General features: G+C 36.8%; 1 protein-coding gene across 1 annotated transcript in view; it reads right to left on the bottom strand.

The window, feature by feature from the left end:
* Positions 1–27,588, bottom strand: part of GBE1 (1,4-alpha-glucan branching enzyme 1) — a 290,948-nt gene that overhangs the window by 54,288 nt on the left and 209,072 nt on the right. The window contains exons 11-12 of the mRNA XM_065913821.1: positions 24,167–24,277; positions 19,913–20,084 (exon numbers count right to left, since the gene is read on the bottom strand). Coding sequence (XP_065769893.1) covers positions 19,913–20,084; positions 24,167–24,277 — 283 coding nt within the window. The remainder of the gene's footprint in view (positions 1–19,912; positions 20,085–24,166; positions 24,278–27,588) is intronic.

Raw genomic sequence — 27,588 nt, 5'->3', positions numbered from 1 at the left:
TAATGAATTGTTAACCACATAATATAATTGATACTTTTATAAAACTATAGATAATATATTGGAATAATCTGAAATATCTGAACGTCTTCTTATTCATGGAAAGGTGTTACTAAGTCTGGCTAGGGTAGAGGGAACGGAAACTATGAAAATAACTCATGTAATGACTTCATAAGTTTACTTACCTACCTTACCAATTTGTTATCAAGTATAACATGAAGCTTTCACTTATGACCTACATCTAATCATAATGTACATAAGATTAAAGTGTTGAAAAGGTACTGATTATATAGGTTTTCAATCTTTTGTTTTTCTCATCATTTCATCCCCAAAGGTCATCTCAACACATCCCAGAACTGTTGAATTACGGTGGTTTTGTGTTGGTGCGCCTTAAACACCTGTCATTAGTTTTTTATTAAAGGTAATTCATAAGACAATTAGATGTAGAAACAAAGATGGAAAGCTGTTTCTGGATTGTTTTCCCAAGCCATAAAATCCCTCCATTAAAAACTGAAAGTTGACATTTTTAAAGTTTAATAGAATAAGCTTTTTAGTTAATTTTTTAATACATCTCCTAAATATCAATATGTTTTTAAAGGACAGATAATTATTGTATGGTGGGCTTTCAAATATAGTTATGAACTATGGGCTTTAAAAGTTATGGCTTTAGGCTTTAAAAGTTATGCTATCATTCTTTTAAACTTAGAATTTATGCTTCCATAGGTAAAACTTACTTTAAGGAGCTTAACTATATGAAAATGTTTTCATGAAAGATAAATCAGGTGGTAATTTTTTGCTGTATTACAGAATTCTTTAAAATAACACAATTTTCAATTGCATCTCAAATTATTCATTTTATGAATGCTAAATTAAAGAAAATTTTTCCAAATGATAGTTACTTCATAGTGTAAGTTTTACTTATACTACTTTATGTTTTTAAAACTGCTTAAATCAAGTACCTGGAACATTTATGAATTATGAAATAAAATGCAGAGGTTGATTTGAACTTGCACATTCAAAAAAACATATTTCTTATATGACCTACATAGAACAAAACTTTCAAGTACTATCGTTTGATTACTTTGGATTTAAATATGCAGCAAAGATAATTTACCTAAATAATATAATGATATTTTTACCCTTATATTACATAACTTAGGTGGAATTAGCAATTAAATTTCTCTTTCATTTGAGGTAATAATCAGAGGGATCCTAGAATTTACATGGCTCTGGAAAAAGGCAGTTTTATTTTCCTCACAAACTTTCAAAAAGTCTTTTCTCTTTTTAAATGAAGTAAATGATTTTGAACCCATCCACAAAGGATACATCCAATTTACTGATTGGTGTGAATAATGCAGAAAGAATAGAGACCTACAATTTTAAACCAATTTTAAAGGACTCCAGTGGCAGAAGATCCTGCAGTGCTATATTTAGCGTGAGGTGACTGCCCCCTCAAATCTCTCTCTCACATTTTTCGTCCAGTAACGTATCTCACCTATGGATCTGGCAAAGTCAATCTCCTGTAAAACCCTCACTAGCGTTCTCTGACCTGGCCTCTCTCTCAATCATTCATGTTCTAAGTTAATACGCCCTTCATTCTATTTCACCTTCTTACCTTTCATAGTCACCACTCCAGAGAGAATCAAGACAGGGAAGAGAGGAGGCCCTTTAAACTGAACTCCGTTTCTGTAGGACGCCCTCTCTGATGGTCCACCTCGTCCTCCCCCAGGATCAGTTCAGAGTCCTTCCTTGGGGTACTCACACTGCCCAACGCACACCTTGAAGGTGACAAATATCACCCAGCACATCTACGACTCCCTGGCTTTGCCAGTCTGCTCCCTGGACAGTGGGTTCCAGGAGCTAATGCCTACATCTCCTCTTTGTTAAGTCAGGCGCTAGGCTGGTGCCTGACCCAGCAGTAGCTGCTGGGTCACTGCAGAATGGAGGAAGCGTAGGGGACTAACAAGTCATTTGTAAAGCTGCCTTGAAATCTGAGCATGAGTTACCTTCTCCCTTGATTTGCTTCACAGGTTGTTACACAATGTGAAATTTGCTTTGTGATTTTCCTCTTTGGCTTATCTCCTCTAGAGGAACATCTATAGTTAGAGATTTACTGTACCAACATCACCGACAATCTTAGCATACATGTCTGGTAAAAGAATAGAGTTGGCCCTCCATATCCCAGGATGTGGAAACCACAGATACAGAAGACAGACTGTACTATGTGATTTTACACAAGGGTCTTGAACATCCTCGGATTTTGCTATCCTGGGAACAAGATACTAGTACCCTTCATGAGAAACAAGGGCTGACTACACTGACTCATGTGAAGTAGTGCGTTTTGGAGGCAGGCAGAGCTGGGCTCAAATTCCGGCTCTTGTATTGACTGAACAAGCCATTTAACCTTTATTTTCCTCATTGGTGAAATGAAGGTAATCATTCCTACCTCTCAGGGTTACAAATCAGGTTTAAATGCGATATTATACACAGAGCACTTATAGTACTGTCTTGCTCAGAGTAAATATTCAAGGCATCAGAGCTATGTTTAGAATAGCATGTTCAAAGACTGTCAGATTAAGATAAGTCACCCAAATAGTATGCATGTCCCAATTCCTCAAGGAATAAATACTCCCAAAGAAAAACCCATGTCTCTTCAATGAAAAGGAAAAAGAAAAAAATGTATTTCCCAAGGTATTTATTCTCTCTGCTACTAACTGAGATTAGTGTGTATATATCACCATCCTGCTTTGTTTGGGAGAGTGAACAGGGGTGGAGAGTTAAAACTCAGATAATGATCTAAAGTCTAAGAGGTGAAGAAATTCACCTTCTAAATCCTATCTCCTGTTGGCAAGCTGCTCAGGAGAAACTCTGCCAGAGCGGATTACTTGTGTTTAGAGAAGTGATCATCACATCCCAAGAAATGACAGCCATATACGTAGCTTACCAGCTCCAATAATATATAATCTATCACCTTTTGCATCATATGGTTATAAGGATCTTTACAGCCTGCTTGAAAAATACTGGAAGAGTCAGCTATTCAGTCTTTTAGCAAAAAATAAACTCTCTGATCAATTCTTTTTGGAAGGAAGATCTAGGGGCTTCTTGGTAACCTCTACAAACCCATGAAAAGTTCTAAAAGGTTGTGAGTCAAATAACAAGATTTACTATACAGTAAAACTGGAGAGAAGAGAATTAGTGAAGGGGAGAAATGATTCAAGAGCCTAATACTACAGCAGAAAAATTGTGACGTGTAAAGAAAATTCATACCATGGGACCAGTGAGGAGACTGGGATACTTACTCATTTATTGGTATCTCATTTAGGCAAATTCCACCAATAAAGACGAGGTTATCACCTGGGTTGGCATTTGGGATTGGATCTGGCAGAGGCCAGGTTAAAGATTTAACTCTAAATTAGGAATTCAGAGGCTAGGTATGATGAGCATTATATATTAATTTCTCTTTACTCACATGTCATAGGATAACACTCTGTTTTTCCTTCCTTAGGAAGATGAGTAATTTGGCATAGGATCCTGGACTTAGCCGACTCCCTGAATTTAGAGGATTCTTCTAAGGGACACTGATGATTATTAAGTGAGGTTCTGGAGTGCCTTTAAAACGCTGCTGCTGCGGCTAAGTCACTTCAGTCATGTCAGACTCTGGACGACCCCATAGACGGCAGCCCACCAGGCTCCTCTGTCCCTGCAATTCTCCAGGCAAGAATACTGGAGTGCATTGCCATTTCCTTCTCCAATGCATGCATGCATGCTAAGTTGCTTCAGTCATGTCCAACTCTTTGCGACCCCATGGACAGCAGCCCACCAGGCTCCTCTGTCCACGGGGTTCTCCAGGCAAGAATACTGGAGTGGGATGCCATTTCCTTCTCCATTTAAAATGCTAGGTAACAATAAAGAAGGTTTGAAGAAATTCCTTTGTTTCTAAATAATGCTAAATTACACAGTTCATTCTGGAAACTCAACCATCGACAACTCAACAGTAAAACTAGAGAAGTTTATATTCTAAACTTCTAGCCCAGAGCTATGTGGATAGTGAGTCCATTCAAATGGGCTTCCCTGGAGGCTCAGCGGTAAAGAATCTGCCTGCCAGTGGAAGAGACCTTGGTTCTATCCCTGGATCAGGAAGATCCTCTGGAGAAGGAAACGGCAACCCACCCCAGTATTCATGCCTGGGAAAAACCATAGACCGAGGAGCCTGGCGGGCTCCATGGGGTCATAGTCAGACACGACTTACTAACTAAACAACAATACCCACATACACACACACATGCATACACACAGTATATATACAGTGTGTGTTTGTGTGTGTATGTGTTTGTATGTGAAGTAACTGAAGGGCAAAGGATTAAGATATTAAAGTTAGAAAAAAACTGTACTCTCTTCACTGGGACTTATTTTAAGATCCAGGACCATTTTAAATTTTTTGTTACATTAGGAAATCTGGTAGGCAGGCCACAAGTTGAACTTCCTATTGGTGATTGTCTCAGCTTGAGGCAATAGAAATGAAAAGAAAGACAAGTGTCTCCTATGAATGGGAATTTTCTTTCTTTATAAAGATATGATTATATACCTTCTCTAGGAGAAAAGTCAGTGCCCTAGATGGTAGGTTTTAGCTTAAAATTCATAACACATGAGGAATGATATTCCATCAGTTAGCAGGTTCTGCATATAAAGACAATTTTATTTCCCCAACAAGTCTCTCTATTGAAATAAACATTTGAACCAATCAGTTCAGTCAGCACACTTCAGTCACTCAGTCATGTCTGACACTGTGATCCCATGGACTGCAGCACACCAGGCTTTCCTGTCCATCACCAACTCCTGGAGCTTGTTCAAACTCATTTCATTCATGTCCATGATGCCATCCAACCATCTCATCCTCTGTCGTCCCTTCTTCTCCTGCCTTCAATCTTTCCCAGCATCAGGGTCTTTCCCAATGAGTCAGTTTTTCGAAATCAGGTGGCCAAGATATTGGAGCTTCAGCTTCAGCATCAGTCCTTCCAATGAATATTCAGGACTGATTTCCTTTAGGATTGACTGGTTTGATCTCCTTGCAGTCCAAGGGACTCTCAAGAGTCTTCTCCAATAACACAGTTCAAAAGCATCAATTCTTCAGTGCTCAGTTTTGTTTATGGTCCAACTCACACATCCATACATGACCACTGGAAAAACCATTGCTTTGACTAGATGAACCTTTGAAAGCAAAGTAATGTCTCTGCTTTTTAATATGCTGTCTAAGTTGGTCATAGCTTTTCTTCCAAGGAGCAGCTGTCTTTTAACTTCATGGCTGCAGTCACCACTTGCAGTGATTTTAAAGCCCCCCAAAATAAAGTCTGCCACTCTTTCCAACTGTTTCCCAGCTATTTGCCATGAAGTGATGGGACTGGACACCATGATCTTTGTTTTCTGAATGTTGAGCTTTAAACCAACTTTTTTACTCTCCTCTTTCACTTTCATCAAGAGGCTCTTTAATTTCTAAGGGTGGTATCATCTGCATATCTGAGGTTATTGATATTTCTCCCAGCAATCTTGATTCCAGCTTGTGCTTCATCCAGCCCCGCATTCCTCATGATGTACTCCACACAGAAGTTAAATAAGCAGGGTGACAATATACAGCTTTGATGAACTCCTTTCCCAGTTTGGAACTAGACCATTTTTCCATGTCCGGGTCTAACTTTTGCTTCTTGACCTGCATACAGATTTCTCAAGAGGCAGGTTAGGTGGTCTGGTACTCCCATCTCTTTAAGAATTTGCCACAGTTATTTGTGACCCACACAGTCAAAGGCTTTAGTGTAGTCAATAAATCAGATGTTTTTCTGGAATTCTCTTGCCTGTTCTATGATCCAACAGATGTTGGCAATTTGATCTTGGTTCCTCTGCCTTTTCTAAATTTAAATTTTTTTCTCTCTGGTTTATTGCTCTATAACTGCATCAGAAAGTAGATATATCATTACTATATATTTGAACCAATAGTAACAATTAATATCTCTACTTTCTGATGCAGTTTTAGGGCAATAAACCGAAGAGAAAAAAAAATTACTGCTTCTGGTGTGAAAGGTTTAGATGCAAATGACCACAGTGCAGCAGACCTTGCTTCCATGGATGAAGACTGGATGTAGGTCTCATCTTATTGCTTTAACTCTTTCTTGAGAATTTCAGTATGAGGTCAGTCTAGCTGAACAGTAGTTTAGGGAGAATCCTTAAGACCACACCCAATAACACCATTGATAACCACACAGACCCTAAGGAAGAAAGGCAGGGACCATAAAGGTATCCTACCCTGAGATCAAAACGGAAAGAATTAAGGACATATGTATGGGTTCAATTGCTTATTTTCCTTCTCAACATCCAGATTACTGGTAGACCCTTTTCCCGTTTGTAAAGGGTATGATCTATTCAACTCGTCAATGTGACTGGGCTAGAGAAAAATGTAGATAAGCTATATCAGAAACATTCTCCAATAGGTTAAGGTGAAGCTTCTCTAAAGTGACTCTTTCTCCAGATTATGATCATCAGCAAGGACTTGAAGGTTCTTTTGGGCAGAAAGAACATTTCCTATATGGACCAGGGTATTTAAATCATGTGGGGAGATAAACAGGTGAGTCCCTCAGCTAGCTCCCACTGAACCCAGCACAGTCTGGATCTGTCTCTGACCCAACTTTCATTTTTGTATTTTCCTCCAATCAGTAGATCGATATGTTACAACTCCACAAAATAAAATCACTTAGTGAGATTTTTTAAAAACCAATGATGCCATAGCCTCACAATCACTGATTCTAGTGTGAAAGTTTCATGAAGCTCAGGCTTGAGTATTTTCAAGCTCCCCGGGTAACCGTAAGCCGCACTTCCTTAACTCTTAGCCCCATGTCATCCTCATGGAAAGTTGTCATTAAATGCCAGCCAAAATTGGTTATCAGTGTGCTGTGAATCAAGTCAGGCCCATTACTTTTAAGTCTATGCCATTTAAAAATAGATTATATTTGCATCCTTGAGCATTTTAACAGGAGTTGCAAGCCATTTACAACTGCTCATATTGAGAATTTTGCAGTTTTTCAAAGCTCGGTTTTATAGACTTCTTCTAGCGGTGTTACATTCAGCAAACTTGTTTCAACAAGCTAAGAGAAAATGCCAAAAATTAGCACTCCTACTGTTCAGTAGAGTGTATTTTGTCCTCTTATAACTGCTTCAATTCCAGCACTTAGCAGGAAGACATTTAAATTTTTATTGTATTCCTATCTAACAGAAAGAAAGAAGAATTTATAAGTTTGACACTAAACAATCACAGATGGAAGATTTGAAGTAGGATCACACATTTTACACTGAAGTATAATGTAGCTATCACTAAATGCAGACTGACACAAAATCCATCCAACTCTCCCTATGGTTTTAGGGAGAATGTAACATATTCATTAAAGAATGTCCCACAGAATTTCAAATGTCAAAATACAATATAATCATATTGAGAAAATCCTTCAAATTTAGTAATGGAAAATTTATAATACTGCTAAGAGAGAAAATTGCCAGTTTGTAATTATGCCTCATTCTCTGCAGGTACCACTCATTGCAGAAACTAGAATAACAACATGGTAATGAGATTCTTAAACAAGAAAGTAATAAAAACATATGTGCATGTTATCAGATGACCACACTATTAATAAAAAATAGTTACCTCCATGGTCATGACTTTAGTTGGTTTATAAATAGAGAAAACAATATAAGAAAAGTAGAAAAGCATTCTCATTTAAATTTTATCTCTTGATAAAAATTTCTCTCTGTGAAGCTTCTCAATACCAACCAGGAAAACTCCAGAAGCAGCCACATTCCTGTTTGCCATGTTTGCTACGGGAAGTCCAAGGCCAGCCTCCTGGTTCTTCACCGGCCCTTCACTGACAGTTGGATTCACCACATACCCCCGATCTGCCCCAACTTCCCCTCTCTTCTTTCTACATTCTTGTACTGCGCCCTCTATGATTTCTGTTCTAGAATCAGAGAACTTTCCTCTTGGAATTCTCTCTTTACTTCTTATCCTTAAGGAATCTTTAAACATTTCCAAACCCTAGGCTATAGCCAAGACCAATTCAATTTATAGCATTTTTTGAAACTCTCCAGGTCATTCCAGAGATCCACTGATTTATGGGTTCTCTATTATATCAGCTCTTCACTAATGCTTTCAAAACTTTCCCCTCTTTTTGACAGATAACTGACAAAATTTCAACACTTGATCAACCATGGTCTTCTAGAAAAAAAGAAAAAAGTCACACAATCAAAAGGCTGATTTGATTTATAATCTTGATTACAAATATCAATGAGCATTAAGTATTTACCAGATATCCTACTACAATTTGAAGATGTCTGTTTCATAGTTCTACTTTTCTCTCAAAGTCCTTTTTTCTCTTATTCTTTTCACTCTCAAAGACCTCACTGATAATATAAAAGCTATCAAGGAAAACTTCTTTGTCTTCACACAACTCTGCTTACAACCAACCTGTATTTCCATCTAGAAACTGACATGGAAACAATGAATTTAACTGAATGAATGAATGAATAAATAAACGTGTGAACAAATCAATGAGTCCACTGATTCCAGATTACTTTTGACATTTCAGTTTTATGCATTAACAGTTGATGTGATGGTGAATATGTGTTTTATGATTACAACATGGTTTTTCAGCTTTCTAGACTACCATGCCATATTATAGTAGTGAAATATTGCTAGTTTTGTTGATTTAACTTTGCTAGTTCGGTATTTTTTAAATGAGAAATTTAAATCATTTATGTTTTGAGATATACCCTGAGAGTTATATGCAGCATTAAAATTTAAAATAGAATGAAGGTGTACTCATTAGAAAATGTTCTTCTATAACATAGAATCCCCAAGAGGAAAAAAATATGAAAACTGAGAAAGCAAAGCTTCTGTTGCAAGAAAGATTCTTATTTTAGTTCAAAGGCTTTCTGAAAGAGTGGAATATGAACATGACAGAACTGAAAGTGATTCAGATCATTCTGCATTTGAATCTCTATCTATATATGATGAAACTCAAGAAAATGGAGTCAAATCAGAAGGGAAAACCAAAACAGCTTCCTTTGAAACAAAACTAGCAGCAAGTTCTCAATAATAAGATTACAGTCTTTACAAAAAAAAAAAAAAAAAAAGTTGTTTAAAAAGATTTTCTTCATTATTACATAAGAAATCTGGTTACATGAAAATGAAAATATTTGGAGTTAGCTGTTCAATGTAACTTTCTCCTCACCATTGCCCAGTCTAGGACAGGATTACCAAGCGCTTTCTGAAGAGCCAGAAAATTATTTTTCACAGAAACCTACTTGGAACTAAATTAACGATGACAATACTTTAATACATATCATTATTGAAATTCAAATATAAAAAAACGATTAAATAATATCTGCATTATTTTGGTATTACCCTTAACTCTTGAACAATAACTCAATTTATCCACTAATAACTTACCCTCCATATCCATGGTCTCTCCTTATCCATAAATTCAACCCACCATTTATCGTATAGTGAGATAGCTGGATGGCATCACCGACTCGATGGACATGAGTCTGAGTAAACTCCCTGAGTTGGTGATGGACAGGGAGGCCTGGCGTGCTGATTCATGGGGTTGCAAAGAGTTGGACACGACTGAGCGACTGAACTGAACTGAACTGATAGTCCTAAATATTCATATATGAGTGGACACTTGCAGTCCAAACCTGCACTGTTCAAGGGTCAACCGTATCTGTAATTAATACTGCAGTGTCACGAAGCATTTAACAAGAGGCTCCCTGTGTGCTGTTTTGGATCTTTCAGGAACCCTCTGGCCCTTATTAATTCCTGAATATTCAGGAATTAAGAGGAGAGGCAGGCCTTGCCTTTCCCGGGCTGAGGAATCCAGGCATTTCTCATTTTGGTGATAAGTACCCTCTTCCTTCTTATGAACCATAAGGTAAAAGGTGATTGTTTGCAACTCTCTCTTTGATAGGGATCGTCTTATGTTTTGTAAGTCTGGGATTTTAATCTTTATCTTTGCTGAGAATAACCACCTTGTAAGACAGTATATATGCACACACATTGTTGATTAAAACACCTTTGCTCCATCAGAGCTTGGGTCCCCGTGTGTGTCTCTCTCTCTCTCTCTCTCTCTCTCTCTCTCTCTCTCTCTCTCTATTTCTGACTGATTCCCTGAAGCGCGGAAGCCGGCTGCGTAACCCAGGGAATATTGGCCTCTTTCCTTCTTTCACCCTCTCATCGTCGGCTCTGGAAGAACAGGCTCCAGTCCATTAAAGGACCAACACTGCAGTATCAATACTGGCATTTTTTCCCTAGCACACGATTACTGGACATAGTGACCCATCCGCCCGCCTGGCCACACCTCCCTGCAGCGACTCCTGACAAGTCACGTGACTCGGCCACGTGACCACGCCGCTACCTCAGGTGACCGGGTTAGAAAAAGGGAGCACAGCTAAGATAACTAGAGAATCACCAGAAAACCGGACAAGATATATCATGATCCTCATTTCCTTCTTCTTTGAACTGCTTTAGCAGTTTATTTACAAACGAGTATAGGCACACCTGGAAGGCATTGTGGCTTCAGTTCCAGACTACCTCCATAAGGTGAAAATGGCAGTCAGGTGAGTGACAGAAATTGTTTAGCTTCTCAGGGCATACCAGAGTTAATTTACGCTATACTATAGTCTATGCCAATAGCAGTATTTCTAAATACAATGTACATATTCTAATTTAAAAAATACTGAACTGCTAAAACATGTGTACCACCATCTGAACCTTCAGCAAGTTGTAGCAGTAACATCGGAGCAAATCAAAACCACAGTGAGATGTCACCAAATGCCTGTGAGAATGGCTATCATCAGCAAGTCTAGAAACAACCAATGGTGGCGAGGATGTGAAGAAAAGGGAACCCAAATACACCGTGGGTATGGAAAACAGTACGGAGGTTCCTCAGAAAATTAAAAACAGAACTATCACACATATATCATAATCATACATATATGCTGATTTTACTATCAGCATATGTCCTGGGTATATATATGAAGAAAATTAAAACACTAATTTGAAATGATACATGCACTCTGATATTCACAGCAGGATTATTTATAATAGCCAAGGTATGGAAACAACCTAAGTGCACATCAACAGATGAATCGATAAAGATGTGATATAAAAAATATGTATGTATTTATAGATACATACAGGCACAATGCAATATTACTCAAACATAACAAAATTCTGCCACTTGCAACAATGTGGATGGACCCAGAAGGTATTATGCCTAGTGAAATGTCAGAAAAAGAAAGACAAATATGCTACATTATCACTTGTATATGGAATTGAAAAAATGAATCAACAAATGAATATAAAAAAACAGAAACAGATTCACAGATTAGTGATTACCAGTGGGGAAAGGGAGGGGTAGGAGCAAAATAAGGGTGGCAAATAAAAAACTACTATGTATAAAATAAATAAGCTACAAGGACATTGTACAGCACAGGGAAACATAACCATTATTTTGTAAGAAATTTTAAAGGAATAGAATATGCAAAAATCTTGAATCACTATGTTGTACAACTGAAACTAACATTGTAAATCAATTATAGTTCAATTAAAAACAAGAGCACTGGTCACAGATTACCATAACAAATATAATCATAATGAAAATGTTTGAAATATTCCAATATTTACCAAAATGGGACAGATACAGGAAATGAGCAAATGCTCTTGGAAAAACAGTGTTCATAGACTTGCTCAGTGCAAGGTTACCAGAAATCTTCATTTTGTAAAAATCATAATATCTGTGAAGCACAATAAAATAAGGTATGCTTGCAACATATATTCACTGAGTAACCCTATGTGTAAAGCAGATGTTTTTCATTATATATTTATTTTTTACCAAAAATAAAACACTAAATAACCACTGATTTCACAAATAGCATAGATATATCCACATAGATTATCAATAACCACATCTTATTTTTCTAATCTGCCTCCTTTTAGTTATATTATAAGTAGATTAAAAAAAAAAACCGTAAAGCTATTAAACCATCAATCAATACCAGGCCTTTCTTACTGAAGAGTTTTATGATGTTTTAAAGTGATTGAAAACCACATTTTTTCATTAAACTTGCCAGTCAATGAATGATCTCTAAATTGATTTCCTCGGGCCCCAGTTTCTTCATTTATTTGAAGTTTAATATTCCCAGCTGACTTTAATCTTACTCTGTTAATTCAGTCCTACTCCTTCTTGGACTTTTCCTAAGTTTGTGGTATGGCTTTTTTGTGTCTTTCTATTCTTCTAAGTTTGTCTGGCTGATGCAGCTCATAAATTCCACCAAGAATGCAATTTGTTAATCCAATTTCCTATATATTCACATGACATTTTCTGCTTATCTCTATCACTGTAGTGAGTGAATGTACTAGGACAGACATACTGGTCTTCTTACTTGTCTGGATTCCTCTTGGGTTTTGAGACCCTGAGGTTAAGAAGTCTTTTTCACATAGGAATATCCACCACTTAACAATACATGGCATGTAGTAGATACATATAAATGTCTGAAGCATGAAAGAATGTAATAAATTGTGTTAGAACACATTTTATAATGTGCTATGAATATATAAAATATATAATTTAAATTGATATGTATCTCAAATTCACTAACTTTCTAAACAGATCTTGCCTTATCTCAATCTGCTTTCTCTACCTCTCTCACACTGATTCTCTCTCTCTCTCTGGGTCTCCTCTGTCTCTCTCTTGCTCACTTGCCTCGCCCTTACTTCTGTGTGAAATATATCTGAGCACAGGTATGTAAGAAAAATATATTAAGTTTTAACTAATGCTTACACACACACTCATACATAGAAACCATATAATAAATGTTAACTGATTAACATCATATTGGCTTATCCTAGAAACGAGAATCCAGGCAACCATCAAACCTCTTCATACATGAAAGCAAAGTAAGATGTTTTAGCAATAGCATTCAAAGAACATCACCTTGAATGAAAAACAAACAAGCAATATTAACTCTTAGTGATACTGACTACAGAAACAGCTTAATTTCTATATAATTAACCATGTAACTGCGGTTGTTCAGCGGCTAAGTCATGTCTGACTCTTTGCGACCCCATGCACCGCAGCACACCAAGCTCCTTTATCTTCCACTATCTCCTGGAGTTTGCTCAAATCCATATCTATCGAGTCTGTGATGCAATCTAACCATCTCATCCTCTGTCTCCCCCGTGTCCTCCTGCCATCAATCATTCCTAGTATCAAAGTCTTTTCCATAGAATTAACCCTTTGCATCAAGTGACCAAAGTTCTGGAGCTTCAGCTTCAGCATCAGTCCTTCCAACGAATATATAGAGTTGATTTCCCCTAGGATTGACTGTTTGATCTCAAGGGACTCTCAAGAGTCTTCTCCAGCAGCAGAGTTTGAAAGCATCAATTCTTTGGCACTCAGACTTCATTAAGGTCCAGCTTTCACATCTGTACATGACTACCAGACAAACCGTGACCAGATGGACCATTGTTGGCAAAGTGATGTCTCTGCTTTTTAATGCACTGCCTAGGTTTGTCATAGTTTTCCTTTCAAAGAGCAAGTATCTTTTAATTTCATAGCTACTGTCACTATCTGCAGTGATTTTGGAGCCCAGGAAAATAACATCCATCACTGCTTCCACTTTTCCCCTTCTATCTGTTATGAAGTGATGGGACTGGATCCCATGATCTAGTTTTTTTTTTTTTTTTTTTTTTAATGTTGAGTTTCAAGACAGCTTTTTCACTTTTATTTCATCCTTATCAACAGGCTCTTTAGTTCTCTTTACTTTCTGCCATAAGAGTGGTATTCTCTGTATATCCAAGGTTGTTGATACTTCTCCCAGCAATCTTGATTCCAGCTTGTGATTCACCCAGCCCAGCATTTTGCATTCACCCAGTCCAGCATTTTGCATGATGTACTCTACACAGAAGCGCAATAAGAAGGGTGACAATATATAGCCTTGTGTACACCTTTCCCAATTTTGAACTAGTAAGTTGTTCTATGTCCGGTTCTAACTGTTGCTTCTTGACCCACGTACAGGTTTCTCAGGAGATAAGTAAGGTGATCTTGTACTCCCATCTCCTTAAGGATTTTTCAGTTTGTTGTGATCCACACAGCCAAAGGTTTTAGCATAGTCGATGAAGTAGAAGTTTTCCTTTAATTCCTTTGCTTTCTCTATGATCTAATGAATGTTGGCAATTTGATCTCTGGTTCCTTTGCCTTTTCTAAATCTAGCTTGTACGTCTGGAAGCTCTCAGTTCATGTACTGCTGAAGACTCGCTTGAAGGATTTTGAGCATAACCTTGCTAGTATGTGAAATAAGTGCAATTATCAGGTAGTTTGAAAATTCTTTGGTTATTCTTTGGAATTGGAATGAAAACTGACCGTTTCCAGTCCAGTGAACCACACAATGCCACCTAGGAAGTGTCATTTCATTTTTAACAAAGAATTACTAATTTTACTGATATTTTTAGAGGAAATGAATTATATATTTTATGATGCTTTTATATTAAACTGTATACCATCAGATGAGATCCTAAAGAGGCACTCCTGGATGGAATTGGAATATCAGCATTTAGGACCCATATATTTAATGGAATAGCTAATAATAATGATAAAAATAGTAATAGTAAATCTAAGTTAGAGTTAAATTAAATCTAAATAAACATTAACTATGAGCTATGTGCCTGCTAATATGCTAAGGCTTGTGTACATATTAAATCATTTTCACCCTGAAAACAATCTTCTGAGGCGGGCACTACTCCATTCCACTACTGAGCAAACAAAGGCACAGGGTTATGATGCCCCTTACTCAGCTCAGACAGCTAAGCCTGGGTTCCCATCCAGATCATTTGCTTAGTCACAATGCTCTACCTTCTCCCAGAAACACATTTATTAACCGCATTTTGGTAACTAGTCTATATACTGATCTAATAATAATTTTGTTGCTAATTTTCTCAAATAGGAAATAAAGGAGAAAGACAATCAGCTGCTCTCATTTTCTACTTGCACAATGTTAGCTGTGCTACTTTTCCTGTCCGAGTTGCAGCTTTAGTAAAATGGGGCTTGGGACATCTACCTAGATATCTGAGTACTCCCCTAATTTTAACCTCACATTTCTTTGCAACTAAGACTGTATTAAAAAAAAAAAGAAAGAAAACTTTTATGAAGAATAATTTAGATGATGTATAGAAAATGTCTTAGACAACATAGCATGCTATGTCTATATAAATTTACTTTTACTAATATTTATAATTACAACTCTTAGGATGTAAAAACATGCAAATAATTCAGCTATTTCCGGTCCCCATTTTATACCTGATTCCTTCATATGATGATATGATACCTTCATATGATGATAGGAAATATAAACCTATCTATTTATAATTAAAATAACCTAGTAAGCAAAAAAAAAAAAAAGGCAAGTATTCCCCTACTTCAACCAGAGTGCATTTCTTTCTTTCTTTCTTTCTTTTTAGGAAACAGAAGGAGATGACAGAGGACAAGACAACTGGATGGTATCATTGACTCAATGGACATGAGTTTAAGTAAGCTCTGGAGATGGTGAAGGACAGGGAAGCCTGGTGTGCTGTAGGCCACGGGGTCACAAAGAGTTGGACATGACTGAGTGACTCAACAATACAACTTTACATTTATTGTGCTTAAGAAAGAGAGAAAGAATAAATGCTCTGCTTTTAAAAATTTTCAATTAATTTTTACTGGCATGTATTTGATTTACAGCATTATGTTAGTTTCAGCTATACAGCAAAGTGAATCAGTTACACATATGTTCACTCTTTTTTAGATTCTTTACCCATATAGGCCATTATAGAATATCAAGTAGAGTTCCCTGTGCTATTCAGTAGATTCTTATCAGTTTTGTGTTTTATATATAGTAGCGAGTATATGTCGATATCAATCTCCCAATTTATTCCCCATTCTTAGTTTGTATTTTACATCTATGACTCTATTTCTGCTTTGTGAATCAGTTCATTTGTACTGGTTTTTTAGAATCCACAAATAAGAGATAGATGATATTTGTGTTTCTCTATATTGACTTACTTCACTCACTACGGTAATCTCTAGGACCACCCATGTTGCTGCAAATGCCATTATCAGAGTGAAAGAATTTTTTGAAACATAAAATTAGGAGTATATAAGACAAAAACAAACAAAATAAAGTAAATCCACCGAACTGGTATCATTGTGAAAAGTTTACACTGATCTTAATGATTTTTGATAAGCAGAACACATATCTAAGTGCCTGACAAATTTAGGTAAACATATTTAAATGAAAAAATACAAAAATGTGTTGTTGCTTTCTTCTTTTAACTCATTCTCTCTCTACTAGAGGGAAATAAAAATAAAATTCTAGAAAACTAACAAGTTTTAGAATGCCTAAAACATGAGTAAACAACCAGATTGCTGCTCCTTGGTCTTAAATTTCTTTAACTGATCATTTAAAAAATTTATTTCTTCCATGCCACTTGAAAAAAATAACTTTGCTTAAAACTACAAGTGGTGATTGCAACTAATGAACCACTGCTAAAAATATTACAAGGTAATTATATATACACATATACATATATATAAATATACAAAATATCTTTTTTCAGAAAAACATGAAAGCCTTGTGATGTGCTAGAGCCTATGCTAATTGCTACTAGTCTTAAGTGAATAAGACCCCAATTTTCATTTTGCTTTAAATTTACCAAGGCAGTCACATATTTAATAATGTTTTAAATATAATTTTTTATGTGCCAAAAAAGGTAAGTAATAGGGTATATAAAAATGTATAATAGGTAAAACTAGTGAAGTCTGAGGATTTAGAAAAAGGCTTTCCTAAGGAAATAAGATTTGCAGATGAAGGATTTTGTCAGGGATAGCAGGAGGTGTTTGAGTAGGATGAGTCCAAGAGGGGAGAACAGTAAAATATACAGAGTTCAGAGTGGAAGGAGGTTGGTGCATTCAATGAATGAAAGAAAGTCTACTTGGATGGAGCAGGGCCTCAGTGGGGAGAGCCATGGGGGACCATTCATGCAAGGCCTATGGGTCAGCTGGAGGACACTGCAGGCATTAAAGCCATGAGGCAGGAGAGTGCCATGATCAGAAAGTGGAAAAAACAATATATAAAGTCATGAGAGCTCATGGGAAAATACTAAATTTCATAAAACATCAATAATCAGAAATCATAAAGATTTTAGAGATTACTGATTTCAAAGTTAGTAGAGAAGTGCTAGATTTAGATAAGATATTGAGCCAGAAGAAATTTTTAAAAACCATTCTGTTGGAGTTAAACATTATAAGCCATTTGAAGGACACTGTTTATAATTGCCAGAACATGGAAGCAACCTAGATGCCCATCAGCAGATGATGGATAAGGAAGCTATGGTACATATACACAATGGAATATTACTCAGCCATTAAAAATAATTCATTTGAATCAGTTCTAATGAGATGGATGAAACTGGAGCCCATTATACAGAGTGAAGTAAGCCAGAAAGATAAAGACCAATAGAGTATACTAATGCATATATATGGAATTTAAAAAGATGGTAATGATAACCCTATATGCAAAACAGAAAAAGAGACACAGATGTATAGAACAGACTTTTGGACTCTGTGGGAGAAGGCGAGGGTGGGATGTTCTGAGAGAAAACCATTGAAACAAGTACACTATCAAGGGTGAAACAGATCACTAGCCCAGGTTGGATGCATGAGACAAGTGCTCGGGGCTGGTGCACTGGGAAGACCCAGAGGGAGGGGATGGGGAGGGAGGTGGGAGGGGTGATCGGGATGGGGAACACATGTAAATCCATGGCTGATTCATGTCAATGTATGGCAAAATTCACTACAATATTGTAAAGTAATTAGCTTCCAACTAATAAAAATAAATGAAAAAAAAAATGAAGGACAAATGTAGGAAGAAAACTTCAAAATATCTTTGAGTCCTATATCAAAGAATAATCTCAAAATTATACTTGATACCACAAATATGGTCATTTTACAGATGTTATAAGAGAGACACTAATAGATAATTATGTTTATTTAGTTGGGTTACTATTGAAAGCTCTATGGGAAGTTTCCAAAACAGAAAAGCAGTTCAGTCAGCCCTCGGTTAAATATATACAGTTAAAATGATATTCATATAAACATTTCAAAGAATTTATGAAATTGTTGGAGATTTGTTAAGATCTTAGCTGTCCATGATCCATTTTTACCTTCAGGAAAAATATTAATACCAAGACTCAAGAAATAGTTCTCATTATGAACTTTCTTCAGACATTTTTTATCTGAAAGTTATCAATATTCAATTAACTAGGGATATTAAGTCTCTGTTATCTGCAGATAGTTTTGTTTTACTCAGATGCTATGTTACATGCTATGGGCTAGAACTGTCTTCAATGAAGGACAGTCTCAGGAAAAAAACTCTATCAGGAACTATAAACTACTGACACTCTCAACTCTTCAGTACAGGCTTCTGAGCTGACAATGCTTACACAACTTCCAGACTAAAGCAATAAACCAAGTCTGGATTACTAGAATTCTCGAATGCACTGGGCTTCAAGAATTAATGACAGGACCAACAACATGAACTCAGAGGTCATAATTGATTTTGTTTCTCTATTAGGAAAGGCTGTACTTGTGAATGATGTTCACTGTCTGGGAGGACCAGCTGCCTTTAAGGAACTGAGGCTGATTTTACTTATGAATACAATGCCTGCACAGTCCACCCAGAAAGCCCAGGTTGGTGCCTGGAAGACAAAGTGCAGTCCCAAGGTCACAAGGGTCACTTCCTGACAGGTTGGAAATATTAACAGATTTGGTGATCCGGAGAGGAGAGGGATGCACCAAAAGGTACAAGTTGTACAGGGAAAATCTGGTATGTGCTTTAATGGATTTAGCTTCCTAGTCTCAAGATAGCAAATGATAGAGGCTTTTATAAGTCCCATCAGAGATTTTTTAAATAAAAATTTCCAGGTAGAAATTAATTAATCTGAAGTGATTCCTGGGTTGGGAAGAGCCTCTGGAGAAGGGAATGGCTACCCACTCCAATATTCTGGCCTGGAGAATTCCATGGACTGCATAGTCCATGGTGCACAAAAGGTCAGACACAACTGAGCGACTTTCACTTTTCACTTTCTAAGCCTTTTATTATAGAAAATTAAGTCAGGCTCCCATATGCATTCCCCAGTCTTTCCAGCTCTCTCTACCCCAAAAACTGGTAAAATTTCCTAAAACTCAAATGGTTTTGGTTGACCAAATAGAACAGAAAACAGTGCTAGTTGATTGTATATTTTATAACTCAAGATCCTTCAGACAGCAATGACTTTTGAATAGTCATGTTTCCTATTTTTTCAATAAGTATCTTTTTTGTCCATCACAATACCTTGGGCCTTGGTTTCCACATTTATAATACAAATGTACTGGTGTACAGTTACCTCAAAGAAGATCAATAATATTAGCTCAGTATGTTGTTATGACATGACAATTATATCCTTCTATGTTTAATGCGCAAACACTATGATAATGAAATAAATCAGAATGATTAAATTCAGAATAACAATTCTATGTTTAAAAAAAGTTCACCCCACTTATTGACAACAATATTAAATAAGATACCAGCCATTAGGCTAATTTTGCATCATATATTAGTAAAACAATAATCTTAAAGTAATTTAATTTTTACAGTTTACACATGAGAGTGTTTTACAGAAATAAAATTATAATATTCTATTTTAAACATGAACAGCTATAGCACAATATTCTACATGAGTTGTGTCATATATAATATTGGTTAACATTTTAAACACAGATTGGATATAGGTTCATTTCATACTTACCCATGAAATTGAGATACCCCTCTCCACCGAGTGCGTGAGTAATGAGTCGAATCATCTTATGAAGCTGTATTCCACGATCGATAACGGGAGTAAATGGGGTCAGAACACTCATGTTGGTATACATTTCAGCATCCATCAACCAAAACGCCAATGTCTTATCCCCAACGAGAGCCTAATAAAATAAAAGTCACTGATGTAAATGCAAAGAATAGGTACTAGGCAGTTGTCATTTATGCCAGAATAGCACGTGATTTCACAAAAACATACAGGAGAAGTGTGTGAATTAGTATTAATTCCATGTATTTCCCAATAGTCACTATCTATGCTGAAGGTAAGCTGGCGAAATACATGAGAAAACTCATGGATCTATGTTTCTTTTATTTATAAAATAGCTTGGTGAAAAACTCATGATAAGCTACCTGAATATTTGCTAATACTAAGCATTAGAAATTAGAATAACATGGGTTATAATGTTGACAACACTAATGGACATTTTTAAGAATTTAAATAGTGGATTTTTTTAAACTGAATGACAGAGTCCTTAAATTCTGTAATGCTTGACAATTTTCATAAGTTTCACACACATGATTTCATACAATCCGATAACTTTAGATTAAACTATTAGAATACTAACAGAGTTTTTAAAAATGACTTGTATATCATGACTTTACTGTTTTAAAAGAATGGAAGAGTTTCTTAGAAATAATTTATATGTATATGCACTTTTATTTATGTACATAAAACATGTACATAAATGTATTACAATGGACTTTTTTTCCTTTCAGCAGTAAACTGACAACTTTTTCTTAAAATGTAGAATTTACTTTCTTATTATATTTGAAATCTAATCTAAAATGAGTTTGTTTTATATGAAAGTATAATAGTTGACAAATGGGGCAGGTAACTCAGAAATACCTTGAGCAGCAGAAAAAGTCTCTTAATTGGAATGATTTATGGTTAAAAATAGCTAACTAATGCCAAGGATTTATTTATTGACAAGAAGAATATATAGAGAAACACAGAGATTAAACCATAATCTCCTCACCCTATTATTGTACAATTATTTTCATTTTTAGAAAAATATTTTTCTTTATAAACCTATTTTAAAGTCTAAACTATTTTCATATGTTCATATTTGTAATTTTTATCAGGTTTAAAATTCAGTGTATGTTTGCTTTTAGGAAGAATTAGGTAACTTACATCTTTTTGTATATTCCTGACAATTTTTAATACAAGGTGGAATTACATGGATCTTTAAAGCATGAAATAAGTCTTCCATACTGTTTCTGTACATCTTGGGAGAAAAATTATGAAATTAATCTATCAGTTTCATCTTCCATTTGTTTATTTCACTCATTTTCTTATTCTTTTATTCATTCATATAAAATAAACATAAATTGGGAGCCCAAATGTGCTACAATTGCTAGAAGCTTGCAATGTATTTTAATTTTCATATTGTTATATACTTGACACACAAAAAACTGTGGAAAATTTTTAAAGAGATGGGAATACCAGATCACCTGACCTGCCTCCTAAAAAATCTGTATGCAGGCAAAAAGACAACAGTTAGAACTGGACATGGAACAACAGACTGGTTCCAAATCGGGAAAGGAGTACATGAAAGCTGTATATTGTCATCTTGCTTATTTAACTTCTATGCAGAGTACATCATGCGAAATGCCAGGCTAAATGAAGCACAAGCTGGAATCAAGATTGCCAGGAGAAATATTAATAACCTCAGATATGCAGATGACACCATCCTATGGCAGAAAGCAAAGAAGAACTAAAGAGCCTCTTGATGAAAGTGAAAGAGGAGAGTGAAAAAGCTGGCTTAAAACTCAACTTTCAGAAAACTAAGATCATGGCATCCAGATCCATCATTTCATGGCAAATAGATGGGAAAACAATGGAAATACCAAGAGACTTTATTTTTGGGGTCTCCAAAATCACTGCAGATGGCGACTGCAGCCATGAAATTAAAAGTCGCTTGCTCCTTGGAAGAAAAGCTATGACCAACCTAGACAGCATATTAAAAAGCAGAGACATTACTTTGCCAATAAAGGTCAATCATCTAGTCAAAGCTATGGTTTTTCCATAGTCATGAATGGAAGTGATAGCTGGACATGAATGGAAAGGATAGTTGGAAGAAAGCTGAGAGCCGAAGAATTGATGCTTTTGAACTGTGTTGTTGGAGAAGACTCATGAGAGTCCCTTGGACTGCAAGGAGATCCAACCAGTCAATCCTAAAAGAATCAGTCCTGAATATTCATTTGAAGGATTGATGCTGAAGCTGAAACTCCAAACTTTGGGCACCTGATGTGAAGAACTGACTCATTGGAAAAGACCCTGATTCTGGCAAAGACTGAAGGTGGGAGGAGAAGGGGATGACAGAGGATGAGATGGTTGGATGGCATCACCGACTCCATGGACATGAGTTGAGTAAGCTCCGGAAATTGGTGATGGATGGGGAAGCCTGGCTACTACCATCCACAGGGTTGCAAAGAGTAGGACATGACTGAGAGACTGAACTGAACTGAATATACTTGACAAGGGATTTACTTATCCTTAAATTAATATTATTCATTTCTTGTTGTGTTACATTTTGGTTCTGGTTTTTTCATTGGTACTTATTTGCTCAACAGCCAATTTAAAAGAAAGTACTGCCCCAATTAGGAAGATACAAAACTTTATATGTCTACCTCATGAACGAGTAAAGTTTCTGTACAGGCAAACAGTACATAGTTTAGGCATTATGGGCTACTTTCTCAGTCTCAACTACTTAAATCTGCCATTAAGACTCAAAAGCAGGCATAGACAATAGGTAATTGAATGAGTATGCCTGTGTTCCAATTACCTTTACAAAAACAAGCAGCAGGCAGAATTTGGCTCATGGGCCTTGATAGCTGACCTCTGGTCTACTTACACTATCTTAATAGTAAGAGGAGACATCTGAAAAACTAGTTTCCAACTTAAATTGTCAATTTCTGCTGAAATAACACAGGAACTTATTGTTTAACTTCAATTTTCTTAATTCATATACTGCAAATAATTTCAAAAGGTTAACTGTCTTTTTAAAGTATAAAGACTTCATTTTATATTGTTTATGGGGACAATCCACATACTTTAAATAACTAAGTGGCCTTCTCCTCCATTTATTTATGTTTATTGAGTGACTACTAGGAGAAGTCATAGGACTAAGGCTGCAAATACAAATGGAAACAAATATTCTGCTTAAAATGTGATGAGAACATGAAGGACTGGGAACCACTTTTCCCCCATACACCTGGATGAAAGCTTCAGGAAACACCCCTGAGTCAGAGCATTAGTTCCTTACAGTAGCTTCCCAGGTGAAGCATGCATTTGCAGGTGTGTGGGGAAAGTATAAGACTGGGACAAGGTTGACCTACATATGAATGGGTGAAAGTTTTACAGTATTGAAGAACAGAACACTTGGAGGATTGAACACAGAATAAACGTTGGCATGCAAGATATGACAGGCTGTGTGTGAGAAGCTTTAACCAAAAGATCTGGGTTGACAAAATTAGCTTTGCCCTTGGAAAATACCTCAGGCTACATTATAGATGACGGACTGAAACAGAGGGACAGAGGTCAGGGTGATCAATCAGCAAAAGATTTGGTGACTGAGGGGGGAAAAAAGATGAAAGCAAGTGAAAAGACATAAAAGAAAATCTTTAGAAGGAAACCTAAAACGGAAAGGAAATTAAAATTAACCTGGATTAGCACCAACATTCTTCTCGTCACAACAAAGGAAAACTTGCAAGATAGCACTTGCAACTGTCTGTCACAGTCGCTTAATTACAATTTGGCAGGGTAAAAGTAGTCCTGCATTTTGAAGTGGAAATTTATGGATCTACAAAGTAATTTTGTTAATGTTTTTCTTTTTTAAAGGTTTTTTTGATTTAGACTATTTTTAAAGTCTTTCCTGAATTTGTTACAGTCCTGCTTCTGTTTTATGTTTGGGGTTTTTTGACTGTGAGATGCATGGGATCTTAGCTCCCTGACAAGGGATCGAACCTGTACCTTCTGCAATGGAAGGCAAACTCTTTAGCTACGGGACCACCATGGAAGTCCCTGAAATGTTTTTCAAGTAAGAGTAGCTGTCACATAAAATAGACATATAACACATTACATTACCTGTATTGAACTATAGAAATTTGTATTGAGATATGCTTATTTTAGATCCATTAACAAATACAGGCACAGAGAGAATGGTTTACATACATACTTATTTACCTGATCATGGCTCTCTGCGTAGGCAATGCACTTTTCAAGGTAGCGTCGGTTTGTGAGTGTATACACGATATTGCCCATGTTCCAATCTTCATCTTTATATTCTTTCAGTAACTAAATGCAAGACAGGAAATAATTTCAATACATCATTACTACTCTTACTTTATATCCTGAACTTAGGGTATATATCATATCAATCCAAATTATGAGACACAGATACAAGCATACCCACGGAACAAAAATAGCTTTGTTGACACTTTTACTGAAATCACAGCTCTTGTGCAGACTATCCAAATGACAGTGGCGTTGTGTGTGGGTGTGCATGTGTTCACTTTTGTGCAGATGATTTGATCACTGCACTTTAGGATTTTGGCAACCCTTTTTTCTCTGTAGCAGCTGTTACCTCTTGATTAATGACCACAGTAAGGTGTTGTTGTGCAGTAGATCTTTCAATAACTTCCACAAGGTAGAGATACACTTGCTACCATTTTAGCTTTGAATGAAAAAAAAAAAAAAAACAAGCTAGCAAGAAGAGTGTCTTGTTCCTTTCTTAAAAGAAATGAAAACAACTCTTACTTCAATGTATAAAAGCTGATTATCATGAAATAATTATCATCCTGAAGCAGGAGATAGATGGGCTCCAGGTTGGACATCTACAGCTGATCTTCTGTTTGCATTTCATGAGGCAGGAAGAAGTGGGCTTCCCACAGAATACCTACAACCAGCCTTCCCTTTGTATCTCCTGAGATAAGGGATGGGTGGGCTCCAGTTACACGGCATTTACAATCAGCCTCCTGTTTGCCCTCCAAAGGGGAAGTAACAACAGAAAGAGGGTAAATAGCCAGTGTTTGTCTCTTGTAAACACCTTAAGGTAAGAGGCGGGGCATGGCCTCCTTGCCTCACTGCTCTTCACCACACCCTTCTCTCTGTGTGTGCATTTCTGCTTTGCTTCTATCTTAACCAACCAAATCATTTCTCTGTGGGCCTTCCCACTTGTTGTTAAGCTATGCCTCTAATAATAAACTCAGTACCTGCATTTACAGTTTCCGCCTCGTGATAAATGCATTTTTCACTGAGGTCAAAGATCCAGGGAAAAATAGCGTCTAGCCTCTAGCCCTGGCTGGTCTGGTGGCTAGGATTCTTGGTTCTCATCCAGGCTACCCAGGTTCAATTCCTGGGCAGGGAATTAAGATCTCGCTTCCCGCCGCCTCTCACTGCTGCCTCTGCGAGATAAGTCTTAACAGTGCGCACATTTTTGTCTCCACTTGGGCTGTTACTCAGCCTCCAGTGTGGCTTCAGTGCAAATGAACTTGCAGAAATTTCAGACTATGATTCTGTCCTAAGTCCTTTCTTAGACAAACGCTTGCCGTACAAGACAAGAATGCTGTCCCCACCCCTTCCCATGAAATGCTTTCCTTCTTAGGAAAAGAAGGAAAGCTTCGTTTTGTTTTCTCATGACTCAGACATCCAGCAAAATCCCTTCCTCTGACTCTCCTATAAAAGCTGCTGCTCCACAGAATTAACAGCCTAAAAAGAGACTTTCACTCAACACAATCTTTCTAAAGGGGGCTCATTTCTCCGACCTGCACACTGACAGGCAGAATTCTAAAACAGTTCCTGTGATTCCCACTCCCTCTGAATCACCTCTTTGTACAATCCTTTACCTGGAGGGTGGGAGGGAACACTGAATACAATAGATGTCCTTAGAGGAAAGAGTTAGATGATAACAGAAACGTTTTAAATTGCTAAATTTGTGGTAGTTGGTTATACAGCAATAGGAAATTAATGCAGATTTTGGTACAAGAAATAGAGTTCCAGCCAGGTCGTATCTTTCTTTGCATTTTTTTTTTTTTTTTTTTTGCTCAATGGAATTCAGAGGTGCTTAGCCATCCCCCATAACTGCAGTGTCAATCACTGGGCACCAGAGGGCAGACTGAATAATGACCACCCACAGTGTTCACATCCCAATACCCAGAGTCTGTGAACATGTCACCTTACATGGTGAGGACTTCAGAGGTCTGCTGAAGTTAAGGACATTGAGATGGGGAGATTATCCTGGATTACCTGGACGCTGCTGCTGCTAAATCGCATCAGTCATGTCCGACTCTGTGCGACCCCATAGACAGCAACCCACCAGGCTCCCCTGTCCTTGGGATTCTCCAGGCGAGAACACTGGAGTGGGTTGCCATTTCCTTCTTCAATGCATGCATGCAAGCTAAGTCGCTTCAGTCGTGTCCGCCTCTGTGCGACTCCATGGACAGCAGCCCACCAGGCTCCCCTGTCCACGGGGTTCTCCAGGCAAGAGTACTGGAGTGGCTTGCCATTTCCCTTCTCTGGATTACCTGGATGGGCTCAGTGTAATTACAGGGATCTTTCTTAAAAGACGCTTGGGTTGTCAGAGTAAGACAGAGATTTGAAGATGCTACCCTGCTGGCTTTGAAGATGGGGGGAGGGCTCGTGAACCAAGGAATACAGTGGGGTTTAGAAGATAGAAAAGTCAAAGAAACAGAACCTCCAGAAGGAGTGCAACCTTACCAAAGCCTTGATTTTTAGTCTAGGCAGATCATTTCAGATTTGTGACCATATGACAGTAGATTTGTACTATTTTAAGATACTTTGTATTACTTAGATTCAGTGTAGTATTTGTATATGTATATTCACAATCCACAAACCTATACAAATAAGCCCAGTTAAGTTTGACTGTTGTGTTAAAACAATTCAATGAAAGTAGGTTAGACTTTTCAACAAATCATGCTGGAAGTGTTAGACATCTTTAGACAAAAAAAACCTTAAACACTGATTGTACAAAAAGTAACTCAAATGGACTATGAACTTAAACATAAAATTATAAATGTTTAATAGAAAATAAATGTTTAATAGAAAATAGGAGAATCAAAGAATTTTTAGACTTGTCACCAAAAGAGATCTCTAAAAGGAAAAAACAAACAAACAAACAAAAAACGATAAACTGGCCTTCATTAAATTTAAAGAATACAAAGAACTTTAGCTCTGTCAAAGTCCACATGTAGAGGATGAAAACACAAGCAAAGACTGGTATAAATATATTTGTCAACCACATACCACCCCACAAAAGGGTTGAATCTAAACTATATAAAGAACTCTCAAACCTCCACAGTAAATAAATGATTCAATTAGGAAATGGTCAAAAAACATGAACAGACATTTCACTGAAGAAGATATATAGATGGCAAATAAGCACAAGAAAACAAGTTCATCATCCTAAGTCATTAAGAAGATGCAAATCAAACCCACAGCGAGATATCTCTGCACACCTGATAGAATGACCAATATAAAAAATAGCAGCAATAACAAATGCATTGTTCAAGAATGAAGAGAAACTGGAGCTCTCCAAAGTCGCATGTGGTAATGCAAAATGGTACAACTACTCAGAAAAATAATTTGAA

The sequence above is a fragment of the Muntiacus reevesi genome, chromosome 21, assembly GCF_963930625.1.
Source record: "Muntiacus reevesi chromosome 21, mMunRee1.1, whole genome shotgun sequence".
NCBI classification, from domain to species: domain Eukaryota; kingdom Metazoa; phylum Chordata; class Mammalia; order Artiodactyla; family Cervidae; genus Muntiacus; species Muntiacus reevesi.
This window is presented reverse-complemented; position numbering and strand designations above follow the sequence as displayed.